Here is a 13,182-nt window from a genome sequence, read left to right as displayed (position 1 = left end):
CCTTTTCCCCTGCCTGCTTTCTGTTCCTCCTAACGGCCTAAAGACTCCTCTCCTGCATTACATGGTCTGAGCGGTGCAAATTTACTAGAATGTGCTCTTCCGCATTCCCTACCCACACGTCTGGCCCAGATGGACCGTGACAGTCTCAGTGATGAGAGAAGTTGTGGCTTTCTCAGGAGTTTAGCTTTGAAATTCTCTGGAGACTCTAGCTTTTGTCAGCAATTTACACAACACTGTCAACTGAAAAAAGTGCACAACCGAAAAGTTGAGAATTCTCTTTTATTCAGCAGACTTTCTGAGGACTTGAGGCCCCGGAGGCAGCCTCTCAGCTAGCTCTGAGGGACCACTCCCAAGACATAAGAGAGGAGCCTGGTACTGGCATCTTTACAATCGACAGGGCGCTTTTCTCCACCACAACCCAGTGTCAGTCGATTGGCTTCACTGTGGGCGGATGAGCAGACCCAAGTTTGCTTCAGTAATAGAAATCGTCTGTCACGTAAATGCTATTAAAAATGCATTTGCCTAACTGTATTTTCTTTAATTTGCTTTTCTATATCAGTGAGAAGATTTTCAACTAAACTGAAATTTAAGAGTTCTGTGTTTTAGAACTTTAGGGTTTAATTTATCATGCCTTCAAAAGCTTGCCTACGGTAGGTACTCAATAAAGACCCTCTTTTAAGTGCACAGGTTAGACCAAGAGCAAATCTCTATTGTCACCGTTATTAGCCCCTGAATATTAGTTCTTAGTTTTCCTTTATATTGTACAGTCCCAGGTAACACTATCAGTTTCCTTTAGTTGGTTTAATAAATATTTCCTGAGGGGCAGGTCCATAAGCCCTGTCTTATAATGCCACACAAGGGAAGTAATCCCCAGTGAAACATGTCTATCCTACAATATAACTAAGCAAAAGAGATGTAACCCTCTTATATAAAGCCTAATTACATATACCAATTTTTATTAACTTTCATCTCAATGTTATCATTTTATACCTTTACCTTTAGTTTCCATTAGGAGCCAATCAACAGGTCTTCTCCTCTCTGGGCTCGGACCTAGGTGGTGGCGACATGGCTAAATGCACCAAGAAGGTCAGAATGGTGGGTAAATACGGGACCCATTATGGTGCCTCCCTCCGGAAAATGGTGAAGACAATTGAAATCAGCCAGCACGCCAAGTACTCTTGCTCCTTCTGTGGCAAAACCAAGATGAAGAGACGAGCTGTGGGCATTTCGCACTGTGGTTCCCGCATGAAAACTGTAGCTGGTGGTGCCTGGACCTACGACACCACTTCTGCCGTCACAGTAAAGTCAGCCATCAGAAGACAGAAGGAATTGAAGGACCAGTAGAAGCGCCACCATTTGAAACATTGCTAGCCTACAATAAATGGGTTAATTTATGTAACAACAACAACAAAAACAAAAAACAAGGCTTGTTCTTACAAGGACTCCTAGAAGTTTTTTTTCTTTTTATCCCCAACCATTTAATCTATTTTGTATAAAAGACTCTGGGTCCCCAGGGACTTCCCTGGTGGTGCAGTGGTTAAGAATCTGCCTGGGGGCTTCCCTGGTGGTGCAGTGGTTAAGAATCTGCCTGCCAATGCAGGGGACACGGGCTCGAGCCCTGGTCTGGGAAGATCCCACATGCTGCAGAGCGGCTAGGCCCGTGAGCCACGACTACTGAGCCTGCGCGTCTGGAGCCCGTGCTCCGCAACGAGAGGCCGCGACAGTGAGAGGCCCGCGCACCGCGATGAAGAGTGGTCCCCGCTCGCCGGAACTGGAGAAAGCCCTCGCACAGAAACGAAGACCCAACACACCCAAAAATAAATAAATAAATAAATAAATAAATTAAAAAAAAAAAAAAAAGAATCTGCCTGCCAACGCAGGGGACACAGGTTCGAGCCCCGGTCCGGGAAGATCCCACATGCCGTGGAGCAACTAAGCCCGTGCGACACAACTACTGCGCCGCGTGCGCCTAGGGCCCGCGCTCCGCAACAAGAGAAACCGCCGCAATGAGAAGCCTGCACACCGCAACGAAGAGTAGCCCTCGCTCACCACAACTAGAGAAAGCTCGCGCACAGCAATGAAGAACCAATGCAACCAAAAATTAATTAATTAAAAAAAAAAAAAAGACTCTGGGTCCCCAGAGAGGAGTTGAGCCAAGGGACCCAGGCCCTGTTGTCAATCTTTAAACTTGACTAACTGACCTAACTGCTGCCTCAGGTAATCATTGTTCAGGTGTCTCAGTGTAATTTTCCTTCTGCCCTTTATATATATAGATATATTATAGATATACATATTTATTTCTTTTAAACTGGGGTAAATAGAGTGGCCTTGATTGGGGCCTTTTAATGTTGGGGACCAGTTGGGGGGGTCCTTTTGGACCATCCAACCTTAGGTCATGTTCTATCAAAACCTTTTCCTTTAATCTTATTAACATTCATTTTATTTACCTATTTTTAAATACCAGTGATAAGGATAGAGTAGGATAGTTACACAGGTAGTTTTAGAAAATCCCACTAGGGGATTATAGATGGAGAGGGAACTTTAGGCAACTTTGGGAGACCACTCTAAGTTAATGATCACTCAGGAAAGCTATTGGAACATCATGAAACAAAGCAGGCTTGCTTAACAATAAAGCCATATATAAAAGCACAAGATATTCAAGGTCAGCAAGATACTGATCCTTAGGACCAAGTGGAACGGAGCAGAACGCAGAACCCTGAAGTGTCCCCCCCCTCCCCAACCAGACTGTAGCCATGACATAAGCTGCTCCATCTTGAGCAGTACTGAATCGAGGGCCAGCACAATTCCAGGAACTGGCCTCAAGAGAATGCGATTAACATTATTGCTCATAATAATCTATATCTTTGTGGGCAGCCAAAGAATTGTAGCTTTTCTGCTCATATATGTAAACAGGCAACTAAAATTGTCAGCAAAGAGGTGCTACAGACCCATCATGTCAGCATCTTCCACTCTGAGAAGATGGCACCCTATGTCAGCATGAAGTTATAGAAGATGAATCTTTGCCCCTAATCCCGTAGAAATGGAATGATCTTTAACAGTGGGGAATTGAAAGCAGCTCTTTTGCCGCTTTCCTGTTTGCCCATTTCCATTCCCCTCTAACCTTAAAATAACCCAATTATAGGAATGAGATCACTAGGCAATTTAACCTAACTCCTGACTTGAGCTCTCCTGAATGCACACCATGCCTCGTCTAACCTGTTGATCCTTTTCCTAGATTAAACGAAGAATGAAGAATTAAGTAGCTAAGGAATGACCAGCTCTCTGCCCCCAGAAGCCCCCTAGGCAATCCTGCAGGCAGATCACACAGGCAAGATAATATCTAAAGAGAGAGCCAGCCAGCCTGCACACAATGGAGAAGGATGCAGAACCCAACTTCTTGCTTTGATGATTCACTGAGATTCTTGTCCCCCATTTTTCCCTTTAAAAACTGTCATGGCTGAGCAGAGTCTTCGGAATTGGTTTCTGGACATGAGTCCACCTTCTCTCCAGATTGCCAGTTTTTCTGATTAAAACACTTTTCCTTTCTACTGACACTTGCCTTTTACATTATTGGCTTCTGAGCGGCTAGCAGCTGAACCTGGGTTTGGTAACACAAGGACAGGAATATAAGGGAAAGGTGACATTCCAAAGCAGAAGACCCTCATTATACTGAAACCTGAGATGACTTAACATATTTGAGTATATGTTACCACACTTCTGCTGATCTGAATAGCGCCATGACATTCCTAGTTTGATCGTATAGGGTCAAAAACACCCCCGCCCAACGTGAAAGAGGACGTAAGCATGACATCTACTCAAAGAATGAGGAAGAAGGTGGTCTTCTCTCCCTCCTCACTTTTCCTTTGGTTATAAAAATGTAGCCCATTTAGTTCTCGGGGCAGAGCCCTCTTGCTTGCCCACTTGTATCCTTCGCGAGGGTCCTATATTAATAAATCTAGTTCTTACCTGTCACATTGCTTCTTGCTGAATTCCTTCTGCACCGAGACATGAAGAACCTGAGCTTCATTAAGTCCTGAGATGAGTTGTGCAGTTTCAGTTGGAAGATTGTGGGTTCGAGTCCCATTTGAGGTGTGCGGTTTCACCAAGAAAACATCTGTTTATAATGAGAGCTTTCTAAAAATTTACCGATTTACAAGTTTTTCCAATTTCAAGGATCCATCATCTGGCCATTAATGAGATATAATATTAATAGTGATTCAAACCAATAAGATGCAAGAGGCTTCCCCACAAGAGGGTGCAAAGGATGCACCTAAAAAAGATCCAGAGGGTTTATTCCCCAAAATAGTCTAAGAAAGTACAGGCTGATGCAACAAAGGTTAAGGTGGCAAAAAAAAAAAAAAAAAAAAAAACCCTGAAAGTTGACACAGGCAAAAGACTGCTCAGAATCCAAGTCTATTTGATTGGCTGCTAAATGTACACCTGTGGGTACCTTTTGGATGGCAGAGACTGTAACAGGAAAGAGCCAGTTCTGACTCCATGTTGGATCTGTTTCTTTGCCTTCAGCCTTTGCTTTTCGTTGCTTTTGTGATTATAATCATACATAATGGCCTGCTTCAGGGAACCCTACCCACCTGTGAAGGGCTGCAAGACAGAAGAAATTAATACATCCCCTCCCCGAAGCTGGCCATTCCAGGAGATGTTTTGCAAGACTGATGGCCTTTTTTCTTTATTTCCTCGCCACCTTTCCCTCTCTATTCTGCCTTTTTATTTACTTCCCTCTCTGATTCTATAAAAGAAGCTGGCATCCAGACCCCGACGATAAGATGGTTATTTTGAGACACTAGTCTGCCATCTTCTCAGTCTGCCGGCTTTCCGAATAAAGTCATATTCCTGGCCTCAACACCTCGTCTCAGATTTATTGGCCTGTCATGCAGCGAGCAGAGCGGGCTTGGACTCCGTAACAAGACCAAGTCTTCAACACACAGGGGCACACACCGAAACGCCCAAAGAAGATCAGGTAGAACATTGACATTTCAAAGGCACAGGAAGAGAAGTGCCAGTCCCCCCTGGAAGGGCTTTTGTTTCTTTAAGATCAGAATACTGAAAAGATGTTTTTATTAAGCCGGCTTTTCTAATTTAACTGCGTAGGCAATAAAAGAGCCCCATCTTAGCCATTTTAAGGGTGAGAGTTCCTTTAATTTCCAATTTAGTAGGTACTTATAAGTATGAGCTCTGTACATACATGAATCTGGCTGGACTTTTAGTCGGAGGTTGGCTTTCTGATGCCCCTCATTCTTGTCTGAGAGAATCTATTTCCCATTTTAAAGTTGAGTTTGTTGGGGATAAAATTTACTAGTGTGCTTTTATCCTGACAAATTCTTGTGAAGATAGCCAATTTGAGGAAAGATGTCAGGTCAGCCTCTTACCTAACCATTCGTCCTAGACCACTCAGTATCCTTCCAACTGAGCAAATCCCAGTGTTTTTCAACCGGGCTGCCCTAGTATCTTTCATCTAGAAGGGGTCACTCCCCAATATCTTTGAACTGGGGAGCCAGGTAAAGACACTGCCAAATAAAACTCAAGATCATCAATCAATACTTGGGAGATCCGAGAACCAGGAGAGACTCACGCAAATTCGTCTGGACCCTCCGAGGAGGCAGATGGGCACAAGAGGCCTCTGCTGGTACCAAGGCTCTGGTTCCTCGTAGAGTTCAGATGGAGAGAAATTTGCTCTGGGGCGCTTTGTGATTGGTTACCAAAACTGTCAACTGAAAAAAAAAAAGCACAACCTAAAAGCTGAGAATTCTGTTTTATTCGGTCGACTTTCTGAGCACTTCAAGCCCGGGACGCAGCCTCGGGGCTGTGAGGGACTGCTCCTGTGAGGATGGAGTAGGATAGTTACACAGGGAGTCTTAGAAATTCCGCTAGGGGATTAAGGATAGAGAGGGAACGTTGGGAGACAACTGTAAGTTAACTATCACTCAAGAAAGCAATGAGAACATCATGAAACAAAGCAGGCTTGCTTAACAATAAAGTCATAAATAAAAGCACGAGAGAGATATGCCCCAGGCCATTAAGTGAAAAAATGAGGCCTACATCCTGCTGGTCGACATCAGCAAGATAATGATCCTTAGGACATGCACCTCTGCACATACCAAGGACAGAAATATAAGGGAAAGGTGACATTCCAAAGGGGAAGACCCTCACCATATTGAAATCTGAGATGATTTAACATATTTGAGTATATGTTACCACCCTTCTGCTGATTTGAATAGCGCCGTGACAGTCCCAGTTGGACCTTATAGGGTCAAAAACTCCCCCACCTGGTGCAAAGGAGGAGCTAATGATGTAAGCCTGCCATCTACTCAAAGAATGAGGAGGAAGGTGGTCTTCTCCCCCTCCCCACTTATCCATTGATGAGAAAAATGTAGCCCACTTAGTTCTCGGGGCAGGCCCCTCTTGCCTGACCCTTGTATCCTTCACAAGCATTCTATACTAATAAATCCACTTCTTACGCATCACTTTGTCCCTCAACGAATTATTTCTGTGCCAAGACATAAAGAACCTGAGCTTCTTTAAGTTCTGAGATGAGTTGTGTGGTTTGACTCCCAACAGGTAAGAGAGGAGACAGGATGTATAGGAATTTTGCAAAAAAGAACAGGTAGTCAGAACTTGAAAAGATTACTGTTAACTCAAAAAAAAAAAAAAAATCAGACAACAAGTCAATGAATTTAGTGCTTTTCTCTATCTGGGAAGATGCAAGAGTCTGGGCTCATGGAAATCATTCCTTTGATATGCACCTTAGCTGTCTAGGGCCAGTATCCTGCTCTCTGCCATCCTGAGTCCCCTCAGGGGACACGGTTGGGGGTCTGCAGTGGCTGGGGGTGTGGCAGCAGGTGGCCTGTTTTTCTCCATCCTGAGTTCCCTCAGACTCACCATGGGGGTGGGGAGGGTGGTGGTTAGGGCTGCTCGCCTGATGGCCGTGGCATCCTTTGTTTGCTGATATGGCAAGCAACATTTTTCATTCACAACACCAAAATAAAAACCAAAAAATTGTTGTTCTTTTTTTAAAGAGAAGCTGAAGGAATCAAGGCCTGGGAGTGCCATTTAAGGTCTCCTAAACTCTTAAGGGGAACAGGCTGACTGCCAGGCTATTATGAGCTCAGTGAGTTATAAGACCACCTGCCTTACATCATGTCCCAGTCCCACCACCAAGAGCCCAGCCCACACTTCTACAGAATACCAAATTCACACAAAAGAATTGTTTTATCTAAAAAAATAAGAAGAGGAGGACATTATCCTTTAAAATAAGACAAAACAAGCTTTAATGCATTTAAAGGTATGGAGGACTTCTCCCTAGGCTACACTGGCAGTGCAGGATTACCATCTCTGTCTGAGTGGTTTAACAGCATTTAGCATCCTCCTGTGAGCCCATGACACTTGTCTTGTTCCATGAGACTCAGTCGTACACTCTCATATTAGCATATGGGCACCAGGTCTCTCAGTTAACATACGAAATGCAGACAGTGAAAACATAGGTGGGTCTTGATTCTGTCACTAGCAAGAGCTATGGTTTGGGGGAGAAAAATATTACCCCTCTGAGCCCATCATCTTTACAGATGAGAAGATAAGGAAGTATTATTGAAGTCAGATGCCTATTGCGGAATTGTATCATACTCTAATATCTGGGCCTTGCCCAACGAGAACAAATCCCCAGACTCTCCCACTGGCACGAATCATGAACCCTGGCCTGCTTACCCACACTGCTTCTCAGATATCGGTTGGTTATAGTTATAAACTTCCAGCAGTGGTGCAGAAAACAGTGCTCCTAAAAGGGAGACCACCATTTGGGGGGGAACATTCCTGAGGCTCTTGGCTTCAGGGGTTTGGGGTGAGGGACCAATATTAGTACCGGCCCTCCCCTCCCAGTGTTCTTGAGTTCCGAAGGTCATCAGAGCAATGGATGGTTACAGACAGTTACATATATCAGCTTTATTTACCACTTGGCTCCAATAGCCAAAAAAGCAGTCAGCAAGGAAATGGGTTTTTCACCCACAGTTTTCTATTTCTCTCAGGAAACCCACAGTTCCCTTCCTTCTTTGCCTACCTAGATTTCTTAGTCCCACACCTCCAAAGCCCACAATGTCTGCTTAGAAATCCCCTGGATTCTTAGCCATTCCATGATCCTAATGGTGGAAGAGCCCGATTAAGAGAACAAGAACTGGGAAAGAATTTAGAGGCTGCCATAGTCACCCGATAGCATTCAATAACTTGCTTTCTTTCTGCGGTTTGTAATTTGGTTTGCATAATTTCTGCTATTATTTTCATTTCTTCCTTTTGGTTTCAATTTGACAGCTTTTGTTGCTTCACTTCAATCCTCTTGTAAAGACAATGTTCTTCAGTGCTTTCTTACTAATGATGGGTGCTATAAATAAAACTTTAACAAGGGGTAAAGGAACAACTGCAATGTACACCTCAGCATATCACAGCACAAACTTCTTTTTGTTTCCCATAAACCCCTAGATTTTCAAGAAGTGGGCAACAGGGTGTTCTATTGTACATTCACTTGTGCAGAGAAAAACCCACATCCTGCCTCAGCTGCAGCCATTTCCTGCTTGCGCCTCCTCACTACTCTGTCTTATCCATCACTTGAAACTGTGGTCATAGCACAGGCTAGAAAGGCTAGGTTACAGGGTCCAGGTCCCCCTCTTGGTACCTGCTGAAGTGTTCAGAAGGGATGAGAGGAGAAAGGCTAAGCCAAGGAGAAATCTCACCATGGAAATTGCACTGAACTCTCCTTAGGATCCTTTTCAGACCCCTCCTCAGGCTGCCCTGGCCTGAGGATGAAGTGAAATGGTTTTCCTGTGAGTCTCCAAACCCACAGCAGGGCCTCATTGAAAGCAGGTCCAGCAGTCAGCACTTTTGACTTCAACATGAACGAAACAAAATAAACTCTGCTCTAAACTGGAATAGGTGTGTATGGATGTTGCTATCTTTCAAAATCCTGACAATGAAGTTCTCAAAGCCTAAGTAGCTAATAAACAGCTGAGCAGCCTCATTGCTTTTGACTGTTGCTTATCATGAAAAAAATGTAACTTGAAAATGGTACTTAAATGACTCATTTCTAAGCTTTGAGAGGCCGCATGTAACTATTTGGAAATATAAGGAGACACTAACATTTTTCTTACCCTCTGCAAGTATAGCATGTTTGCATTTAGTGGAAAACCAAGGATTCCAGATAAAATAGCAATCTGGAAGACAATGGCAGCTGTCACCTAGGTCCCTGTTAGCTATATTTCATTCAACTACAATAAAGAACAACAAGAAGGGGAAACTAAACTCTACAAAACCCATGCACTCAGCAGGAAGGAAGAAGAGGGGAGCTAGCAACGTGGCCAAAGTTTAATTTAAACTAATGACAGGGTGTCCAACTCCAGAAAGCATTTTGGGAAGCCCAGCAAGCTTATTACTGGTGAAAAACCATAACCAGTGGAAATTCTTTTTAAAGAAAGCAAAGTCTCTAGACGTTGTCCTAAGATTATATAACAAGTGAATAGACATTTATTTTAAAAAAGTCTACTGAATCTGAGTAAGAACAGTGAGAGTCTGCATCGTGCTTGAGCCGTGACCCACTTCTTCCGTTCCCAACCCATCCTCTGCTCAGCTTGAAGGAAACTCCATTCTAGGCAGGGGTAGCCAAGACGATGGGGCCCCCTCTCCCCTCAGCTACCCAGCAAGAATATAGTATAGTACCAACAGGGCCAGGCTGGCAACATTTCCCATCCCCTCCAACACTGAGCTGCAGAGACTAAAGTTCTGGTGAGTGCAGCCAGCAGTACCCTATTTCTCCTCTATTCATAGGGCAGACACTCTACCCTAGGCATGACAGGCCACAACTGCCCACACTCCAGCTCCCTCTTAAGATAGAGGTTTCATGCTAGGAGAGGCAAGTTGAGAAGTCCAGAGGCTACCATCCCCTGCTCTGGGCTTGGAGCTGTGGCTCACAGATTTTGTTCAGGATGAAAAGAAGTTCATAATAACAGAAAACTCTAAAGCCCTCCCCAAAGGAAGCAATTATTTGAAATAGAGTGTAGGAAGTTCAAGTAAAAGGGTATTTTTGAAAATGATAAAGATTTTAGTGGTAAGCAATTTAAAGGAGACTGGTAACACTGTGAGAGTCATAAGAGAAACCATAGGCCAACAATTTTACCAGCAAGAACCAGAAAAATAGACAGGTAAGAAGAGTCCTTCTAGGGCCAGAGAAAACCTGAAAAACTGGCCATGAAAACTACCCCTGCAAAGGAAACCAAATTTAATTAGACCAGACTGTGGAGCAATTTATGCTCATGAACCTCGTCAAAAACTAGAGTGCAATCAAATGGCAGTTAGTAAGCCTAACAGCTGGGTGTAATTCCAACAGAGACACACAGATTAGCAAAGAGATTAGGGAAACAGACATTCAGAGAGAGCACTGCTAAAACTTTTCATCCCAGGTGACTGTGTGAATGCCAAAGTCTGTACCCTCTGAGGAGCAACATCAGAGATTCCACACTGCGGGGGAAATAGTCTTCACCAGAAGAGTCTAGCTGAGTCACTAAATAAATAGGGAACAACAGCAAATCAAGCCCCAGAAAAGCAGGAGGTGAATCAATATCCAGAGTTGCTACACTATATTACCTAAAATGCCCAGTTTTTAAATGAAAACTACAAGACATACAAAGAAACAGAAAAGTATGATCCATGTACTGGAAAAAATCAGGCAACAAGAATTGCCTGTGAGAGGGCCCAGATGTTGGATTTGAAGACAGAGCTTCAAAGCAGCAATTATACATATATTTAAAGAGCTGAAGGAATCACACTTAAAGAAATAAAGGGAAGGAAGGGATGAGGGCAAGAAGAGAGGAGTGGTCGGGGTGGTAGGGAGCCCGGAGCGTCTGCCCACCTGCGCTCCGGACCCGCCCGGGAGCGACGCCCGCGTCTCGCAGCGCGCAGCCAATTCCGCGGCCCCGAGAGCAGCCAGGACGCGCTGCTCTCCGCCCGGCGGCGGCCGGCGCCCAGCACCGCAGCGCCTGCCCGCCCGCCCGTTCGCCCCCGGGCCGGGGAGCCACGTTTCCTGCTGCGGACCGCTGCGGGGAGTGCTCGCGGCCTGGGAAAATCAACATGAGGTGGTGCTTATGAACTTCAAGGTCTAAATCATACAGATCCAGATACATGAGAAATACATCTACACGTGGAACTGCTCCTACAGAACACCCACTGAACGCTGGCAGAAGACGTCAGACCTCCCAAAAGGCAAGAAAATCCCCACGTACTTGGGTAGGGCAAAAGAAAAAAGAAATAACAGAGACAAAAGAATAGGGACGGGACCTGCACCAGTGGGAGGGAGCTGTGAAGGAGGAAAGGTTTCCACACACTAGGAAGCCCCTTCGTGGGCAGAGACTGCGGGTAGCAGAGGGGGGAAGCTTCGGAGCCACGGAGGAGAGCGCAGCCACATTGGTGCGGAGGGCAAAGCGGAGATTCCCGCACAGAGGAGCGGTGCCGACCAGCACTCACCAGCCCGAGAGGCTTGTCTGCTCCCCCGCCGGGGCGGGCGGGCCTGGGAGCTGGGGCTCGGGCTTCGGTGCTAGCCGGGAGGGAGTCCGGGAAAAAGACTGCAGCTGCCAAAGAGGCAAGAGAATTTTTCTTGCCTCTTTGTTTCGCGGCGCGCAAGGAGAGGGGATTCAGAGCGCCGCCTAAACGAGCTCCAGAGACGGGCGCGAGCCGCGGCTATCAGCGTGGATCCCACAGCAACAGGGACGCAGAGGGAAAAACGGAGAGATTCCCGCACAGAGGCTCGGCGCCGAGCAGCACTCACCAGCCCGAGAGGCTTGTCTGCTCACCCGCCGGGGCGGGCGGGGGCTGGGAGCTGAGGCGCGGGCTTCGGTCGGATCGCAGGGAGAGGACTGGGGTTGGCTGCGTGAACACAGCCTGAAGGGGCTAGCGCACCACAACTAGCCGGGAGGGTGCACGAGAAAAAGTCTGCAGCTGCCGAAGAGGCAGGAGACTTTTTCTTGCCTCTTTGTTTGGCGGCGTGCAAGGAGAGGGGATTCAGAGCGCCACTTAAACGAACTCCAGAGACGGGCGCGAGCCGCGGCTATCAGCGCGGACCCCAGAGACGGGCATGAGACGCTAAGGCTGCTGCTGCCGCCACCAAACAGCCTGTGGGCGAGCACAGGTCATTCTCCACACCGCCCCTCCCGGGAGCCGGTGCAGCCCGCCACGGCCAGGCTCCCGTAATCCGGGGACAACTTCCCCGGGAGAGCGCACGGCGCGCCTCAGGCTGCTGCAACGTCACGCCGGCTTCTGCCGCCGCAGGCTCGCCCCGCCTCCTCCGTACCGCTCCCTCCCCCCGGCCTGACTGAGCCAGAGCCCCCGAATCAGCTGCTCCTTTAACCCCGTTCTGTCTGGGCGGGGAACAGACGCCCTCAGGGGACCTACATGCAGAGGCGGGTCCAAATCCAAAGCTGAACCCCGGGAGCTGTAGGAACAAAGAAGAGAAAGGGAAATCTCTCCCAGCAGCCTCAGAAGCAGCGGATTAAAGCTCCACAAACAACTTGATGTGCCTGCATCTGTTGAATACCTGAATAGACAACGAATCATCCCAAATTTAGGAGATGGACTTTGGGAGCAGGATATATTAACTTTTCCCCTTTTCCTTTTTTTTGTGAGTGTAGATGTGTATGCTTCTGGGTGAGATTTTGTCTGTATAGCTTTGCTCTCACCGTTAGTCCTAGGGTTAGGTCCGTCCGTTTTTTGTTTTTTTGTTTTTTTTTTTTTGGCTTAAAAAATTTTTTTTTCCCTAATAAATGTTTTCTTAATAATTTTTTCCTTATTTTCTATTTTTTAAAAAAAATTTTTAATAAGTTTTTTCATATTTTTTATTTTAAAAAATTAAAAAATTTTTTTTCTTAATAAATTTTTTCTAAATAATTTTTTTCTTATTTTTAGTATAAAAAATTAATAAATCTATTTTTAAAAATTAAAAAAAATTTTTTTTCTTAATAAATTTACTCTTAATAATTTTTTTTCTTATTTTTTATTATAATTGCTTTATTTTATTTTATTTTATCCTCTTTTTTTCTTTCTTTCCATTTTTTCTCCCTTTTATTCTGAGCCGTGTGGATGAAAGGCTCTTGGTGCTCCAGCCAGGCATCAGGGCTGTGCCTCTGAGGTGGGAGAGCC

At 45.6% G+C, this 13,182-nt stretch overlaps 1 protein-coding gene across 1 annotated transcript; it reads left to right on the top strand.

The window, feature by feature from the left end:
• The first annotated feature begins 1,065 nt into the window (after positions 1–1,065).
• Positions 1,066–1,369, top strand: LOC133096545 (large ribosomal subunit protein eL43-like). The gene has a single exon (XM_061198161.1). It carries the CDS (start codon positions 1,066–1,068, stop codon positions 1,342–1,344), a length of 279 nt encoding a protein of 92 aa, XP_061054144.1. The 3' UTR covers positions 1,345–1,369.
• The last annotated feature ends 11,813 nt before the right edge of the window (positions 1,370–13,182 follow it).

This window comes from Eubalaena glacialis, chromosome 8 (assembly GCF_028564815.1).
Source record: "Eubalaena glacialis isolate mEubGla1 chromosome 8, mEubGla1.1.hap2.+ XY, whole genome shotgun sequence".
In the NCBI taxonomy this organism is placed as follows: domain Eukaryota; kingdom Metazoa; phylum Chordata; class Mammalia; order Artiodactyla; family Balaenidae; genus Eubalaena; species Eubalaena glacialis.
The sequence above is the reverse complement of the archived record's forward strand: the minus strand, read 5'-3'. Positions and strand labels throughout refer to the sequence as shown.